Consider the following 17,550-nt stretch of genomic DNA (forward strand, 5'->3'; position numbering starts at 1 on the left):
CCTGCAGGAAGGTGAGGTGCCGGAGGTCCCTCCACCCCCTCTGGACATCGGGGGGTCCCCGGCGTACAGCATACGGGCCATTCTGGACTCGAGACGCCGGGCGAGGGGCCTGCAGTACCTCGTGGACTGGGAGGGGTACGGCACAGAGGAGAGGTGCTGGGTGCCGGCGGAGGACGTCTTGGACCCATCCATGTTGAAGGATTTCCATCGCCCCTCCGGGTCATCCTCGAGGCCGGTGTCGGCGCGCTGCGGGAGCCGCGCGTCAGGAGGGGGGTACTGTCACGATTCCCACCGACGGTGGCGCCCCCTCCTGCTCGGGTGGCGCTCGGCGGTCGTCGTCACCGGCCTATTAGCTACCACTGATTCCCTTTTTTTGGTTTTGTGCACCTGTGTTTAGTTTGTGTAATTAGCGGGGCTATTTAATTTAGCTGGTCCGCTTCCGTGTTGTGCGGGATTATTTCGTTACTGACGGCTCATGTTCGTGTCGGCGCTGTTTTACGCCGTGTGTGTTTTCTCCCCTGTGTTTGGGAATATTTGTTTTGTGTGTGAGTGTACATTAAATACGCCACTACCCTGTGCTCGCTGCTTCCTGTGCCTCATTCCTTCACCATGACTACCAAGCCATTACAGTGTCCAAACTTTTGACTGGTACTGTAAATACTAGGCGGTGTCAAAGGAATGTCCAAAAAACGGTCTCCAGTCACCCAAGTCATAGACTGTTCTCTCTGCTAATGCACAGCAAGCTGTACCGGAGTGTCAAGTCTAGGACCATAAGGCTCCTTAACAGTTTCTACCCCCAAGACATAAGACTGCTGAACAATTCATCAATTTAAACTTCTGCTACCTTGACTAACCTGTTCCCCATAGCACATTGACTCGGTACCGATATAGCCTCCTTATTGTTACATAATTTTCTTGTGTTACCTTTAATTGTAATTTTTTTTACTTTAGTTAATTTACTAAATATTTTCTTAACTCTATTTCTTGAACTGCATTGTTGGTTAAGGGCTTGTAAGTAAGCATTTCACCTGTTGTATTTGGCGCATGTGACTAATAACATTTTATTTTATTTGACAGTGTGCTTACTGACAGTAAGATCATGTCCAAAAGAGGGGGGAAGGCAAATCTTAGCGTCATTTCAGCGGCATACTCCAAAACTGGTTGGCTGACTTCAGCTTTTCAGCAGTCAGCCTTTATCTCGATTTACACACCCTGCATCTGAACTTCTGAACGGGGAGGGGCAACAGAAACAAATGACTGGAGAAAAAGAAACACTACATAAGCAGCCATCTCGGATACAATCACAGTCGGTGTACTGTTTCATTGCATAACAGTTTTACATTCAAGGAGATATCCATAGACAGACACGATTTAGCTTCCAAATCTCACATCCTGGGACTACGGTAAGGAAATAGCCTAATTTAACACGGAAGGCTTTTGGACAGTTTCCTATGTTTTAACAATGTTGAGCTATGCATGCTGACAGAGTAGCCTTTGTGAAACTGCAGATGACTGCAGTACTTGAGGGCCGTGTTGAATAGTCCTGGTAGCACAGCTAAAGAGGATGAAGAAAATGTATCTTTCTCTCTCCCCAGGTTAAACTGCTAGCATGGCTGAGTCTGCAGCCTTGATTTCAGATGGTATGTGACATACTGGCTTTGTGATCAACTCTTAACTCACAAATGATATTTAACTATTTTCATATGGCAAAGGACATAACATTTATCCAAATATTGAATGATTTTATCACATTTCTCCAAGAATGGTATATGGGAAAAGAAAAAGGGAAAAGATTTCACTTTCGCTATTTGATAAAGAGAGGAAGTCCAGCGGCAAAGCAGAGGGAGAAGATGCAGCACGATAAAACTGGGTTGACCTTCTGCTTATTTTCTCATAGATGAAACATCGGATCGCGACACAATTTTCCGTTCCCAAAACTAGAATGTGTTATGAACAGAGTGCACTAAGTTTTTGGACTTGGGTCATTGCCAAACTCTCTAGAAATTATATTATTTAGAAGGAGTGCAACGGTAGTTTCAAGTTCTTGCGTACAAGCTCATACAGAGAGTAGGCGTTCCCTGACGTAAATATGCAAATACATGTTAAAATATGCCAATAGGATATTGCTAGCTCTGAGTGGTGCTTGGCTATGCCCACCTTGCCTCTTTCTCCCACAACGAGACAACGATTTCAATTTTAAATAGCCCATATGAACTATCTTGGGTTAGCTGTAAGAATACGTCTATACATTGTAAATACAGTTAAATGCTACCATGTTTTGTACAAAATCAAAGCAATGATTGTCCTTAAAGATTAACGTTGTGCGGTAAACCGTGGGGTGTTGAGCATACAGAGATTGACACAGAGACAGGGAGGTTCTAGTCAGCAAACACGACTTTACTAGGCAATAAAATACACATAACAACGAAATCACGTAGGTTTGGCTCAGCTCTTCTTCTCAGCATCTGCTCTGTGTCGGTCCCTCTGTTCTCCCCCACGGTGTGCCACAGTGCTCCTTTTATGTGCCTCCACGGCTGGTTGGCACTTTCCCCTAATTACCTCTACTTGGAGCCATCCGTGTCAGGGTGCCCAGCCCGTGTACTCCCAGCAGAGGGAGCCAACGTCGCAGGACGTACCTCCCCTCTATTACCAACCGCCAGGGTAGAGTTCCCGGGATACCACAGTTGTTATAAACTGTCAGGAATGATGCCCTGCAATGTCAGTCACAGAGACCATACCAGATACGTTGACAGATGTTTGTAAAGTCATATTTGTGAAACATGTGATATTCTAATCTTTAAAGCTTCCCTCCTAGTCCTACCCACTTAGGAGCAGGTTCACAGAGATGATGTGATAACTTGGCTTGATAACTTTGCATCTCTCTTATCTAACATCACTCCCAGATGCCCAGTTTGTGGATAAGCACAGGGCTGAGCTCATTCAGAGGGTTACCATAGTGATGGCCATAGCAGATGACCTACTCCAGAGGTGCCTGATCCATAAGGAGGTGTACTCTAATATCCATGCTACCAGGACCAGCCAGGAACAAATGAGACTGCTGTATGAGGCCCTGAATTCAGGAGGGGTAAAGGTGAAATCAGCCTTTTACAGGATTCTACTGGAACAACAACCTCAACTAGTCCAAGATCTAGGTAAGATCATCTATATCCCTCTGTGTGCTGCAGAAATACAATGTATAAAGTTGGGATATCTTGGATTTTTACATGTTTGCTATTCATCACTGTCCCATGAGTTAAACCAAAGACAGTACCTCAATCGCAGCTCAGCCCAGATGCAATGTCATTGCTGCGGGTTAGGATAATGCTTACCATATGTAAGGATCAGTTGATTATGCATCAATTAAAACACTACAGGCAATGGTAATAAATGCTGAGTCTCTCTACATCCACACCAAAAAACAAAAACACTGATGAGAAGGCAGTGGTTACTATTAATGATCTGTTGCTCTCACATCCCAGGTGAACCCTCTGCAGTCCATGTCAGCACAACTCTGAATTCTAAAGACAAAGGTAAATTACATGAAATATTGGCTTCGCGATCATCAACAATTGATTGACTGACTTCCTACAAGGTTAAACTGTGTCCTGTGTTAAAATTGTTTAAAACGAACAAATATGTTTTGCGTTATTCACCAATGTTATTATTTTTCAGATGAGAATATTGAAATGTGCCAAACAGAATTGAAATCGTACCTGAAGAGAACATTTGAAAGAATATTTCCAGGAATAGCTACACAAGGACGTCCTACACTCCTAAATAAGATCTACACAGAGCTCTTCATCACAGAGGGTGGAAGTGGTGAGGTTGACAAAGAACATGAGGTGATGAAAATTGAGGCAGTATTAAGGAGACCAGCGACACAAGAGATCCCAATCAAGTGCAACGACATCTTTAAACCCTTACCTGGACAGGACATGACTATCAGAACTGTACTCACAAAGGGAGTCGCTGGCATTGGAAAGACAGTCTCAGTGCAGAAATTCATTCTGGACTGGATTGATAGAGAAGCTAATCAGGATATACAATTCATATTTCCAATTCCTTTTCGGGAGCTGAATTTGATGAAGGAAAAGACGCTCAGTTTGATTGACCTACTTCATGATTTTTTTGACGACATCAAAGAATCAGGACTTTCCAACTTTAAAAAAGTCAAAGTGTTGTTTATCTTTGATGGGTTGGATGAGTGTCAACTTCCTCTGAATTTCAACAGAAATGAGATCTGCTGTAATGTCACAAAGTTAACCACAGTGGATGTACTTCTGACAAACCTCATAAAGGGGAATCTGCTTCCTTCTGCTCTACTCTGGATAACTTCACGACCAGCAGCTACCAATCGGATCCCTCCTGAGTGTGTTGACCAGGTGACTGAGGTACGAGGGTTTAGGGATGAACAGAAGGAGAAATACTTCATGAAGACAGTCAGTGATGAGAAACTAGCTGAAAGAATCATTGCACATATAAAGTCATCAAGGAGCCTCGACATCATGTGCCACATACCAGTGTTCTGTTGGATCTCAGCCACTGTTCTAGAGAAACTGTTGAGTAAAGCAGAAAGTGGAGACTTGCCCAAGACTCTGACACAAATGTTCTTACAGTTTCTGATCTTCCAGACAATACAGACAATGAGGAAGTATCATGAAGACCCTGACACAAATCTCCACTGGGATAAAGAGATCATTATGAAACTTGGAAAACTGGCCTTTGAACATCTTGAAAAAGGCAACCTGATCTTCTATGAGAAAGATCTGAAAGAGTTTGGCATTGACATCAGACAAGCTTCTTTGTGCTCAGGAGTGTTCACACAGATGTTAAGAGAAGAGTGTATGTTCCAGGAGGTGGTCTACAGCTTTGTTCATCTGAGCCTTCAGGAGTTCATTGCTGCTTTGTATGTGTTTCTTTCATTTGAAGACAACAATGAGGATGTTATAACACCCCAACTACCATCTTCCTCGACTGGAATTGTCTTGTATGAAGAAATTCGTCCTGACAACATCTACAAGAGCGCAGTGGATAAGGCCTTAAAGAGTCAGAGTGGACACCTGGACCTGTTCCTGCGCTTTCTTCTTGGCCTCTCACTGAAGTCCAACCAGACACTCCTTCGAGGCCTACTGACACAGACAGAAGGCAGCTCACAGAGCAACAAGGGCACAGTCGACTTCATTAAGGACAGGATCAGGAAAAATCCCTCTCCAGAGAGGTGCATCAACCTGTTTCACTGTCTGAATGAGCTGAACGACAATTCTCTGGTGGAGGAAATCCAAATCTACTTGAAGTCAGGAGGTGTTTCGGAGGTTGAACTCTCATATTCTCATTGGTCTGCTCTGGCCTTTGTTATGTTGTCCTCAGATGAGGAGCTGGATGTATTTGATCTGAATAAATTTGTCAGATCAGACGAAGGCGTTATGAGGCTGTTGCCAGTGATCAAAGCCTCTAAAACGGCTCTGTAAGTACTCTGCTTTTTGTCTCTCCCTCCCTCTTCTTCCCATAAACATTCAACAAGTGACAGGTAGTCCTATCTCAGATTCAGATACATGTTCAAAACATACAAACCTGGGCTGGGTTATGGACTAAAGTTTGAGAAACACTGGACTAAAACAGAGTGGTATTTTCAAATGTTCCTTATTTCCCAAAGGATGAATTCTTGCAATATCACTTGGAGATGTTGTGAGAATCTGGCCTTATCTTTCGGATCATGTACCTCAAGTTTGAGAAAGCTGGACCTGAGTCACAATGATCTGACTGATTCAGGGGTGGAGATGCTCTGTCTTGGACTGGGCAATCCACTCTGTAAATTGGAAACACTGAAGTGAGTATTATGACTATTACATTATATTATTGTTATTTAGGTAACACATCTATATCCAATTTATTAATTCTGGCTCGTAAAACAAATTATTGATTAACTTCTCAGCTATTTGTTGTGTGTCCTGAAAGAGTAAAACCCTTTGTACTTATCTGCAGGCTGTCAGGCTGTAAAGTCCAAGAGGAAGGCTGTGCTTCTCTGGCTTCAGCTCTGAGGTCAAACCCATCACACCTGAGAGAGCTGGATCTGAGTTCCAATAACCTAGGAGATTCAGGAGTGAAGCAGCTCTCTGCTGCGCTGGAGGTTCAACACTGTAAATTGGAGACACTGAGGTAAGTATTCTCTCCACTCAACAGGTTACGTTGTTAACTTTAGAGTAATATTTGATGAAATATACAGCACCAATGTTCTTTTTTCAGTTTGTTTGAGTGCAGCTTAACTGGGACATGTTGTGAAGCCCTGGCCTCAGCTCTGTGCTCAAGCTCTTCAAGTCTGAGAGAGTTGGATCTTAGTCGCAATGACCTGCACAGTATTGGGCTGGAGATGCTCTCTGCTGGACTGAGAAGCACCAATTGTAAACTAGAAACGCTGAGGTGATAATTATGTTTAATCGTTTGTATTTCATAAACCTGCACAGTATTGGGCTGTATGTAACGGGTGTCATAATGATCAGACCAAAACGTAGCGGGAACGTGTATACTCATCTTCTTTTTAACGTTGAAGAAGGAATACAAACAAATCATGTATACAAAACTAACGACACTAACAGTTCTATCAGGTGCTCAGACACTAAACAGGAGACAACTACCCACAAATCCCATAGAAAAAACACCCCTCTTAAATAAGATATTCAATTAGAAGCAACTAGGAGCAGCTGCTTCCAATTGAAGGTCAAACCCATAAACTAAACATAGAAATAGAAAGACTAGACTAGAACATAGAAATATACTAACATTGAACATTAACCTAAACCCCGGAACACTCTAAACAAACACCCCTTTACATAAACACATAGACCAACAAACCCCGAACCACATAAAACAAACACCCCCTGCCAGTCCTGACCAAACTACAATAACAAAATACCCCTTTACTGATCAGGACAATGGAGCTGCTCTCTGCTGGACTGAGAAGCACCAATTGTAAACTAGAAACGCTGATGTGATAATTATGTTTAATCGTTTGTATTTCAGAAATTGTAAATATTGTAAAAAAAATCTCTTGTAAAAAATTACAGAAGATGATATTTCACAAAGCATAATGAATGACTCAGTCTAAGATACTCTCTTTATTTCAAGCCTTTTCATTAATTATAATTGATTGATTTCTGTACATGACCCTTTCTGTTACTGTCTGTATTAAACACGATAAACTTGGTTGTGGTAGACATGTTGAGTAAAACAAATTATTGTGTAGCTTCTCAGCTCTTCGATATGTATGCTGAAAGAGTGAAACTCTTTTCTATTTCTCTGCAGGCTGTCAAACTGTAAAATCGAAGAGAAAGGCTGTGCTTCTCTGGCTTCAGCTCTGAGGTCAAACCCCTCACACCTGACGGAACTGGACTTGAGCTACAATCATAACCTGCATGACGCAGGAGTGGCCAATCTTTCTGCTGCACTGGGGAATCCACTTTGTAATCTGGAGACACTGAGGCAAGTGCTGATAAAGAATAGTTTTGTTAAATCTTGTTCTTGGAGACAACATCTGAGTTTCAGATAGTTGGGATACTGATGGTTGACACTCAAACTGTACAGACTCAGCTGAAACAGAAAAAACATATCCCTCTCTTATCTGAAGGCTTGAAACCTGTGGAGTCACAGAAGAAGGCTTTTCTTCACTAGCCTCTGCTCTGAAGTCCAACCCTTCACACCTGAGACAGCTGGACCTGAGCAGCAATAAAGCAGGAGACACAGGAGCAAAGCTTCTCTCTGCTGCACTGGAGCATCCAGGTTGTGAACTATTGAAATTGAGGTTAGTCTTTTTGTAACAATTTGTAACTAAACAGGAAAGGGGTTTAGATTTTTAGCTAAAGTTACTGTCACAGCTGGTATCAAGATGTAGTGAAGGCCTCTTCCCTTCCTTTGTGCAGGCTGTCATTCTGTAGTGTCCTTAGGAACGGTTGCTGTTCCCTAGTTTCAGCTCTGAGGTCAAACCCCACACACCTGAGACAGCTGGACCTGAGTAACAATTTCCTAGGAGACTCAGGAGTGAAGCTGCTCTCTGCTTTACTGGAGGACCCACACTGTGAAATCAAGACACTGAGGTACAGTTATACGACTTACAACAATACTTCATTCATATAATTCCTTATTATATTTTGAAAGAGTCAAACTGTGAAGTTCTGTGGCTCTAAGCTATGCGTTTAAAATTAGGATGAGGCTGTGTGACCGTAGTTAATTGCCCTGTTCTTCCTCGTCCAGCACCACTGGAAGCATCTTCCCCAGAGCTAAAGAACCAAATTAGAGTCTATGCATGTGTTACGACCATTAAATCGCTATTTAGACTGCCTGTCTGTGTTGTGCTTAGGTTGTAATAGCCCACAGACAAAGAAGTTTGTTGTACAACATGTCGATCATGTCTTTTGTGCAACAAGTCGAAGTTTATAGGCTATACCAGACAAAAATGCCTGACCAAAGAAAATGCCCCCGGAGGGGATGGCCGCTGTTTTTCGGGCTCCTAACTAACTGTGCTATTGTGTTATTTCGCATTGTTTCTAACTTATTTTGTACATAAGGTTGCTGCTACCATCTCGTATGACCCAAAAAAGCTTCTGGAAAGCAGAACAGCGATTAATTACCTCAAACTGGACAAAGTGTTTTTCTTTAATGAGTCCACGCAAAGGATATACTGTTTCTCCGAGACCAGTCCCAAATCCTCGCCATTCATGTGAAAAAAAGACGGAGGTACAGGGGGCAGAGATTGGGGTGCCTTATGGGAATTCATCGGCGAGTGGGTAACCCCTCTCTACCATCCGTTCTATTGGCCAAAATGCAATCACTGGAAAATTACCTGGATGAGCTCCTTTCAAGACTATCCTACCAACGGGACATTAAACTGTAATATCTTGTGTTTCACCGAGTCGTGGCTGAATGACGACACTGATAATATGCAGTTGGCTGGGTTTTCCGTGCATCCTCAAGACAGAACGTAGCTGTTCTTTGTTTATTTGTCAATAACTGCTGGTGCTCAATGTCTAATATTAAGGAAGTGTGGTGGATAATATAAAATAAGGATTTGCTGGAGTCCAAGTCAAACTAAGATTCTTTATTTTTCTGAGTTCAGGAGAATAACATAGTTACATTGTGCAGTGCAGACAGTCTGAATTCCGAAGCATTGGGTGATAAGCACAAATCTCTACAGTTCCCTGTTCTTGGGCCAGCACCACTGGAAGCATCTTTTCAGTTCTCCTTTTATCTATACAAGGACATAGGAGCAAGCTGGTTTGCAACCCAGTTATACTCAGAAAAACAGGAGATTATAATAGGACAGTTTCACAAGGTTAGTCACATACTCAGTTATGTGGACACATACAAATAAAATGTCCCATAACAGAAGTCTCGAGGTATTGCTCACCTGAGAAAGAGTACCTCATGTTAAGTTGTAGACCACACTATCTACCAAGAGAGTTTTCATCTATATTTTTCTTAGCCGTCTATTTACCACCACAAACCAATGCTGGAACTAAGACCGCACTCAACAAGCTGTATAAGGCCATAAGCAAACAAGATAATGTTCATCCAGAAGTAGCACTCCTAGTGGCCGGGGACTTTAATGCAGGCAAACTTAAATCCTTTTTACCTCTTTTCTACCAGCATGTCACATGTGCAACCAGAGGGGAAAAAACTCTAGACCACCTTTACACCACACACAGAGACGCATACAAATCTCTCCCTCGCCCTCCATTTGGCAAATCTGACCATAATTCTATCCTCCTGATTCCAGCTTACAAGCAAAAATTAAAGCAGGAAGGACCAGTGACACGCTCAATACGGAATTGGTCAGATGAAGCGGATGCTTCACTACAGGACTGTTTTGCTAGCACAGACTGGAATATGTTCCAGGATTCATCCAATAGCATTGAGGAGAATACCACCTCAGTCACCGGCTTCATCCATAACTGCATTGACGACGTCGTCCCCACAGTGAACGTACGTACATTTTCCAACCATGGTTTACAGGCAACATCCACACAGAGCTAAAGGCTAGAGCTGCTGCTTTCAAGGAGAGGGACACTAATCCGGACGCTTATAAGAAATCCCGCTATGCCCTCAGACGAACCATCAAACAGGCAAAGTGTCATTATAGGACTAAGATTGACTACTACTACACCGGATCTGACGCTCGTCAGATGTGGCAGGGCTTGCAAACTATTACAGACTACAGGCGAAAACCCATCCGCGAGCTGCCCAGTGATGTGAGCCTAACAGACGGACTAAATGCCTTTTATTGTCGCTTCGAGGCAAGCAACACTGAAGCATGCATGAGAGCACCAGCTGTTCCGTACGACTGTGTGATTAAGCTCTCCGTAGCCGATGTGAGCAAGCCCTTTAAACAGGTCAACGTTCACAAGGCTGCAGGGCCAGACAGATTACCAAGACGTGTACTCAGAGCATGCGCAGACCAACTGACAAGTGTCTTCACTGACATTTTCTGTAATACTAACAGTTGAAGTCAGAAGTTTACATTCACCTTAGCCAAATACATTTAAACTCAGTTTTTCATAATTCCTGACATTTAATCCGAGTAAAAATTCCAAGTCTTAGGTCAGTTAGTCTCAGCACTTTATTTTAAAAATGTGAAATGTCAGAATAATAGTAGAGAGATTGATTTATTTCAGCTTTTATTTCTTTTATCACATTCCCAGTGGGTCAGAAGTTTACATACACTCAATTAGTATTTGGCAGCATTGCCTTTAAATTGTTTAACTTGGGTCAAACATTTTGGGGAGCCTTCCACAAGCTTCCCACAATAAGTTGGGTGAATTTTGGCCCATTCCTCCTGACAGAGCTGGTGTAACTGAGTCAGGTTTGTAGGCCTCCTTGCTCGTACACGCTTTTTCAGTTCTGCACAAATGTTCTATAGGATTGAGGTCAGGGCTTTGTGATGGCCACTCCAATACCTTGACTTTGTTGTCCTTAAGCCATTTTGCCACAACTTTGGAAGTATACTTGGGTTCATTGTCCATTTGGAAGACCCATTTGCGACCAAGCTTTAACTTCCTGACTGATGTCTTGAGATGTTGCTTCAATAAACCCACGTAATTTTCCTTCCTCTATTTCGTGAAGTGCACCAGTTCCTCCTGCAGCAAAGCACCCCCACAACATGATGCTGCCACCCCCGTGTTTCACGGTTGGGAGTGTGTTCTTCGGCTTGCAAGCCTCCCCCTTTTTCCTCCAAACATAACGATGGTCATTTTGGCCAACAGTTCTATTTTTGTTTCATCAGACCAGAGGACATTTCTCCAAAAAGTATGATCTTTGTCCCCATGTGCCGTTGCAAACCGTTGTCTGGCTTTTTTATGGCGGTTTTGGAGCAGTGGCTACTTCCTTGCTGAGCGGCCTTTCAGGTTATGTCAATATAGGACTCGTTTTACTGTGGATATAGATACTTTTGTTCCTGTTTTCTCCAGCATCTTCACAAGGTCCTTTGCTGTTGTTCTGGGATTGATTTGCACTTTTTGCACCAAAGTACGTGTCTACATCCTGAGTGGTATGATGGCTGCGTGGTCCCATGGTGTTTATACTTGCGTACTATTGTTTGTACAGATGAATGTGGTACCTTCAGGCATTTGGAAATTGCTCCCAAGTATGAACCAGACTTGTGGAGGTCTACAATTTGTTTTCTGAGGTCTTGGCTGATTTCTTTTGATTTTCCCATTATATCAAGCAAAAAGGCACTGAGTTTGAAGGTAGTCCTTGAAATACATCCACAGGTACACCTCCAATTGACTCAAATGATATCAATTCGCCTATCAGAAGCTTCTAAAGCCATGACATCTTTTTCTGGAGTTTTCCAAGCTGTTTAAAGGCACAGTCAACTTAGTGTATGTAAACTTCTGACCCACTGGAATTGCGATACAGTGAATTATAAGTGAAATAATCTGTCTGTAAACAATTGTTGTAAAAATTACTTGGTCATGAACAAAGTCGATGTCTTATCCCACTTGTCAAAACTATAGTTTGTTAACAAGAAATTTGTGGAGTGGTTGAAAAACTGTTTTAATTACTCCAACCTAAGTATATGCAAACTTCCGACTTCAACTGTACATGTTTCAAGCAGACCACCATAGTCCCTGTGCCCAAGAAAGCGAAGGTAGCCTGCCTAAATGACTACCGCCCCGTAGCACTCACGTGGGTAGCCATGAAGTGCTTTGAAAGGCTGGTCATGACTCACATCAACACCATCATCCCCTCACGCGTGCATCCTTAGTACACTCCTGTACTCCCTGTTCACCCACGACTGCGTGGTCAAGCACGACTCCACCACCATCATTAAGTTCGCTGACAACACAACAGTGGTAGACCTGATCACCGACAATGATGAGACAGCCTATAGGGAGGAGGACAGAGACAGGACAACAATGGAGCTGATCGTGGACTACAGGAAAAGGACGGCCGAACATGCCCCCATTCACAGCGATGGGGCTGTAGTGGAGCGGGTCAAGAGTTTCAAGTTCCTTGGTGTCCACCACTCGCCTTTTCCCCCTCAGGAGACTGAAAAGATTTGGCATGGGTCCCCAGATCCTCAAAATGTTCTACAGCTGCACCATCGAGTATTCTCACCGCCTGGTATGGCAACTGCTCGGTGTCTGACCGTAAGGCGCTACAGAGGGCATTGCATATGGCCCAGTACATCACTGGGGCCAAGCTTCCTGCCATCCAGGACCTGTATACTAGGTGGTGTGAGAGGAAGGCCCAAAAAATGGTCAAAGACTCCAGTCACCCAAGTCATGGACTGTTCTCTCTGCTACCACACGACAACCGGCACCAGAGCGACAAGTCTTTGTCCAAAAGGCTCCTTATCAGCTTCTACACCCAAGCCATAAGACTGCTGAACAATTAATCAAATGGCCACACAGACTATTTACATTGATCCCCAACCTCCCCTTTGTTTTAACTATGCACATTGACTCGGAACCGGTACTCCCTGTACATAGCCTCGTTATTGTTATTTTATTTTGTGTTCATTTTTATTTTTACTTTAGTTTTTGAGTAAATATTTTCTTAATTCTATTTCTTGAACTGCATTGTTGGTTAAGGGCTTGTAAGTAAGCATTTCACTGTAAGGTCTACATCTGTTGTATTCGGCTAATGTGACAAATACAATTTTATTTTATTTGAATCTGTGTATAGAAAATCCGGCACATGCACAAACGCTTTTTTTCCTATCGGGAAGAGCATTCCAGAGAATTCAGCAATGCAGCCACTCCTTTGACGTTATAACATTGTATTTCTTTCTGCAGGCTTACAGACTGTTACATTTCAGAGGAAGCATTTGTTTCTCTGGCTTCAGCCCTGAAATCAAACCCCTCACACCTGAGAGAGCTGGACCTGACCAGGAATAATGGAGGAGACTCAGGAGTGAAGCTGCTCTGTGCTGGACTGAAGGATCCATGCTGTAAACTGGAGAAACTGAGGTGAGTTTTATAAATCGGCAGTGTTTAACTAATTACTGTGGCTAAGAGAAAATTCTGTTTCTCATTATCTGTTGACATTTTTACCAGCCTGTTTTGTTGTAAACTGAGTTGGGAATGCTGTGAGGCAATGGCAGCAGCTCTCAGCTCAACCTCAAGTCTGAGAGAGCTGGACCTGAGTCACAATTATCTGGGGAATTCAGGAGTGATGATGCTCTCTGCAGGATTAGGCAATCCTCACTGTAAACTGATGATTCTGAGGTATTGGATTTAATTGAACCATTTTTATTGATTTTAAACTCGCCAATTATTTGTCTTATTTTAGATTTTCTCAACCTTTGAATTCAATTTCAGAAATGGCTAAGTGAATTACTTTCATCCTCTGCAGGCTCTGTAATTGTGATATGACAGAGGAAGGCTGTGCTTCTCTGGCCACAGCGCTGAGGTTAAATCCCTCTCACCTGAAAGATCTTGACCTGAGTTCCAATTCTCCAGGAGACCCAGGAATGAATCTGCGCTTTGCTGTGCTAGTGGATCCCTGTTGTAAACTGGAGATTTTGACGTGATTAATCATGACAAACCTTTGTGACATTACAATCACCGCAATTTGCTTATTCCATGTTGTGGGTTTGATTTATTTAACGCTATGGTTATAAATGTATTATACAAACTAGAAAGTCATTCCTATCATATTACAGTTGTCATCCTAAGTTTCAGTGTTTTTTGTTTTCCCTCCAGTCTGGATGACTGTAACCTCACCGAGAATTGCTGTGCAGCACTGGCCACTGCTCTCAGCTCAAACTCCTGTAGTCTGAAAAACCTGAACCTGAGTGACAATAACCTATATGATTCAGGAGTACAGCTACTCTCAGCTGGACTGAAGAAAACACAGTGTAAACTGGAGACACTGAAGTAGGTTTACATGGCTTAGCCTTAGCCAATGCAGATGTGGGCTTTATACTGAAAAGTTTTATACAATCATTTTTGATCTGACATGGAATAACTGGATTCTCTTCCTGTAGGGTAGCAAACTGTAAGTTCAAAGAGGATGGCTGTGTTGCTCTGGCCTCAGCTCTAAGCTCCAACCCCTTCCACCTGACAGAGCTCGATCTGAACCAGAACAGGTATGGGCGTGGAAAAGCCTTGCTCAAAGCACTGCAGAAGGATCCACACTGTAAACTAGAGAAAGTGGGGTGAGTGGTATAGTTGTGGTATAGTGTCAAGAGTATCACAAATGTCATTCAATATGTGTTTGTGTTTGTTAATATTGCAAGTCATTGAGTTTCATTGATAATGCAAGGTGACTGAAAACAAATATACCTTAATAGTGGCACAGTAAAATGATAAAGAGCTTGTGTTGCACTCTTTATTACACCGTATGTTTCTTTCCGATGATCCTGTATTTAGCTCTCCTGTATACATACGACTCATTATTGTTCTGCAAAATCCTTTCTTTTAGATTGGTCCCAATGTGAAACAGCCATCTTCGTACAGGACATAGTAATCAGCCGCATTCTGAAGAGACAGTCAAGAAGTGACGTGGACGCAGTGCTCAACCGTTCTTGAAACCACTGAACTGAAAACATGCTGTGTGTAGACCAAATAGACCAAACAGATGCAGCGTAGCATTAAAAACAAGTGAGATTAATACACTTTTTGATTATGCTTTATCATTTTGAAGACGCTCAACACCTACTTTACAAATGTAATGCATTTGTATGCAGTACAGTACTGATCTTTGAAAAATATATAGGCGTATGTATTTTCCTGGATATATGTGTACATATTTACAAGGTTTTATACACATTGTATAAGGGGATTGATTGTCAATGTTCTATTTAATGTCATAGGAATAAAATACAATGTTAGAATGATACATCATTGTGCATATTCTTAGACATCCTCATCAAATGAATATCTTAAGATAGTTTGTCGTACATGCGCGCGCACACACACACACACAGGTCTGCTGGTTTAAAGGCTTTATTCTCCTGTTTCCATTAGGGGCCTCATTAGTGTCCTCATCCGGGCCCTGTGAAAAAGAGACTGTTTGTATAGTAAGTCCAGTGCAGCTAGATATGTGACCATGTCAATATGTATTTGATTGTGTGAGTGTGTATTCGGCCAGGTGCATATGTGCGTCCATGCGTATGTGCTAGTGTTTGTATATGTGTATATGCTGCTGTGTGTGTGTGTGCGTGTGCTGACATTTGCGTGCATTTGATCTTGCCTGTGCTAGATGGTTGTAGGTCTGAGTGTGGGGGGCCGCTGTACCGTCGTAGACCTCTCCAGAACAGGAAGAGAGTCTAGACAGAGGCCAGCAGACACTACTGTGAACATGATAGAGCTGCCCTTGACTATGTACACACCCGCACGCTGAGGGAGACGACGGAGGGAGAAAAAGAAAGGAGGGGGTTATACACAGAGATAGAGACACACGCACACACACAGACAGTACAACACACCTGTTGGTCTGTGTAGAGTGCTGTAGCCTGTGTAGGAATGAGGCTGTAGGCCAGCAGAGCACAGAACCCCAGCAGTAGGCTGAAGATGTTCAGGCCTATCAGTGTGGTCAGCTGTTCAACACGTTAACAGAACAGTGAGCATAACTACTTAACTTAAAATAACAAATGGTGAAACACTTCACAATCACAGAAGCAATGAATTTAGCGACTCACTACTAACAGTGGCGAACAACACAAAAGATTCACTAGGGTGAGACTTCAAAATTGGGATAATGAATTCAAAAAGTATATCATACATTTTTTGATTAATCAGATCGCTCAGTGAATAAAGCACTTGTGTGGTATATGCCTAGTTAAATAAAGGTTATATAAAAAATAAATACAACTATATATACTCACATTGAGTTTGTTGGGTTTCCTCTGAACTTCCATTGCCAGCCCTCCAGTGGCCAGATACTGTAACAACACAATAACCAGCCTAGTGACATCATCTATACCAGGGTCGTGTTCAGTGGGCACATCATGGGAAAAACATTTTGAAACAGGTAGTGACAACATAGACAGTGTCAACCGGGGATGCCTAGGCATTACCTCAGTGGGCTAACACAGTCTTGCATAAGATAGTGAAAAGTGAGGACTCACAAACAGGCCGGACCAGACTGGTGTAGTCAAGGAGACGGAAACAGTTGAAGCTCACGCAGGCGTAGGTTACTGTGGTTAGGATGGAGGCCAGGGTTTATTGGCAGGATGCATACCCTGGCGTGGTAGATCCCTTCACCAATTCATGGCTCGCTATTGAACAAGATAATACACAACACCTTTCTTCCAGCACTTCTCTTTTGATCAACTAAATCCCCTACAGGTATTACTGCCAATAACTTTATGCAAAAAAAATAGTTAAAAAATGTTATCAAATAAGGAAAACATTCGGTCTTCCGGAGACCTCTGTCTGTACTCCTATTTGCCATAACCATGCCCCCCCCCCCACTAACTGACAATACTTTTCTATAAACTCCCAACACCAACTTATTCAATACAAAGTGATTCACAGACTACACTATTTCACTATTACAAATTACACTCGTTTTACCCCTTGGTCTCTCTGATATGCCCTAAGTGCAAGTCTGCCGAGGGTACCCTAGGTCACCTCTTCTGGTCATGCCCCAAACTGCACACGTTCTGGCATGATATTTTTGAGAGTTACTCAAAAGTATACAGCTGCAGTGGCAATTTTAACATGTAAATCTTGGTGGGTCCAAAACATTTTTTTGACAAACTATGGCGTAAGAGGACAACAAGCGGATAAGAGGCAATCCGTAATTTAAAGACATTAATGAGCGAGCTAGGTTGGACGTAGTCATTATAACTATTTGTTCAGCACTTTTGAAATGTACAGCGAATTCAGAACATGGGACGTTCTTACACTTAGTATTACTTACTTAGTATTACTTTCATGGCTACAGTATACATATCTCCCTGGCAGCAGCATACGATGCATTTTTGGACTCAACTTTTTGTGCTGTGCTCACTTGAACAGGAAGGTGGCACGGAGGTCCTTCGTGAGCAAATTTTGTCATCAAACTTTGTCGTCAAAGTCTGTCATTCTCTGGATTTATGATGCTTTCAAG

At 42.6% G+C, this 17,550-nt stretch overlaps 1 protein-coding gene across 5 annotated transcripts; it reads left to right on the top strand.

Moving 5' to 3' along the window:
- The first annotated feature begins 1,203 nt into the window (after positions 1 to 1,203).
- LOC106573405 (NACHT, LRR and PYD domains-containing protein 12) lies at positions 1,204 to 15,330 on the top strand. 5 transcript variants are annotated; one of them, XM_045697120.1, is made up of 17 exons: positions 1,247 to 1,403; positions 1,596 to 1,640; positions 2,904 to 3,152; positions 3,480 to 3,530; positions 3,673 to 5,464; positions 5,654 to 5,827; positions 5,983 to 6,156; positions 6,244 to 6,417; positions 7,300 to 7,476; positions 7,622 to 7,795; positions 7,914 to 8,087; positions 13,287 to 13,460; positions 13,548 to 13,718; positions 13,846 to 14,019; positions 14,196 to 14,369; positions 14,480 to 14,650; positions 14,917 to 15,330. In XM_045697120.1, the coding sequence occupies exons 2-17, from the start codon at positions 1,610 to 1,612 to the stop codon at positions 14,930 to 14,932; spliced, it is 4,050 nt and encodes a 1,349-aa protein (XP_045553076.1). In that variant the 5' UTR covers positions 1,247 to 1,403; positions 1,596 to 1,609; the 3' UTR covers positions 14,933 to 15,330. The 5 variants fall into 5 exon arrangements, 3 of the variants coding, with proteins under 3 accessions (XP_045553076.1, XP_045553077.1, XP_014003900.2); XR_006759719.1 differs by lacking the exon at positions 14,917 to 15,330 and having other exon boundaries at positions 1,246 to 1,403; positions 13,846 to 14,000; positions 14,480 to 14,656; XM_045697121.1 differs by lacking the exon at positions 6,244 to 6,417.
- The last annotated feature ends 2,220 nt before the right edge of the window (positions 15,331 to 17,550 follow it).

Source organism: Salmo salar, chromosome ssa16 (genome assembly GCF_905237065.1).
Source record: "Salmo salar chromosome ssa16, Ssal_v3.1, whole genome shotgun sequence".
Classification (NCBI taxonomy): Eukaryota; Metazoa; Chordata; class Actinopteri; order Salmoniformes; family Salmonidae; genus Salmo; species Salmo salar.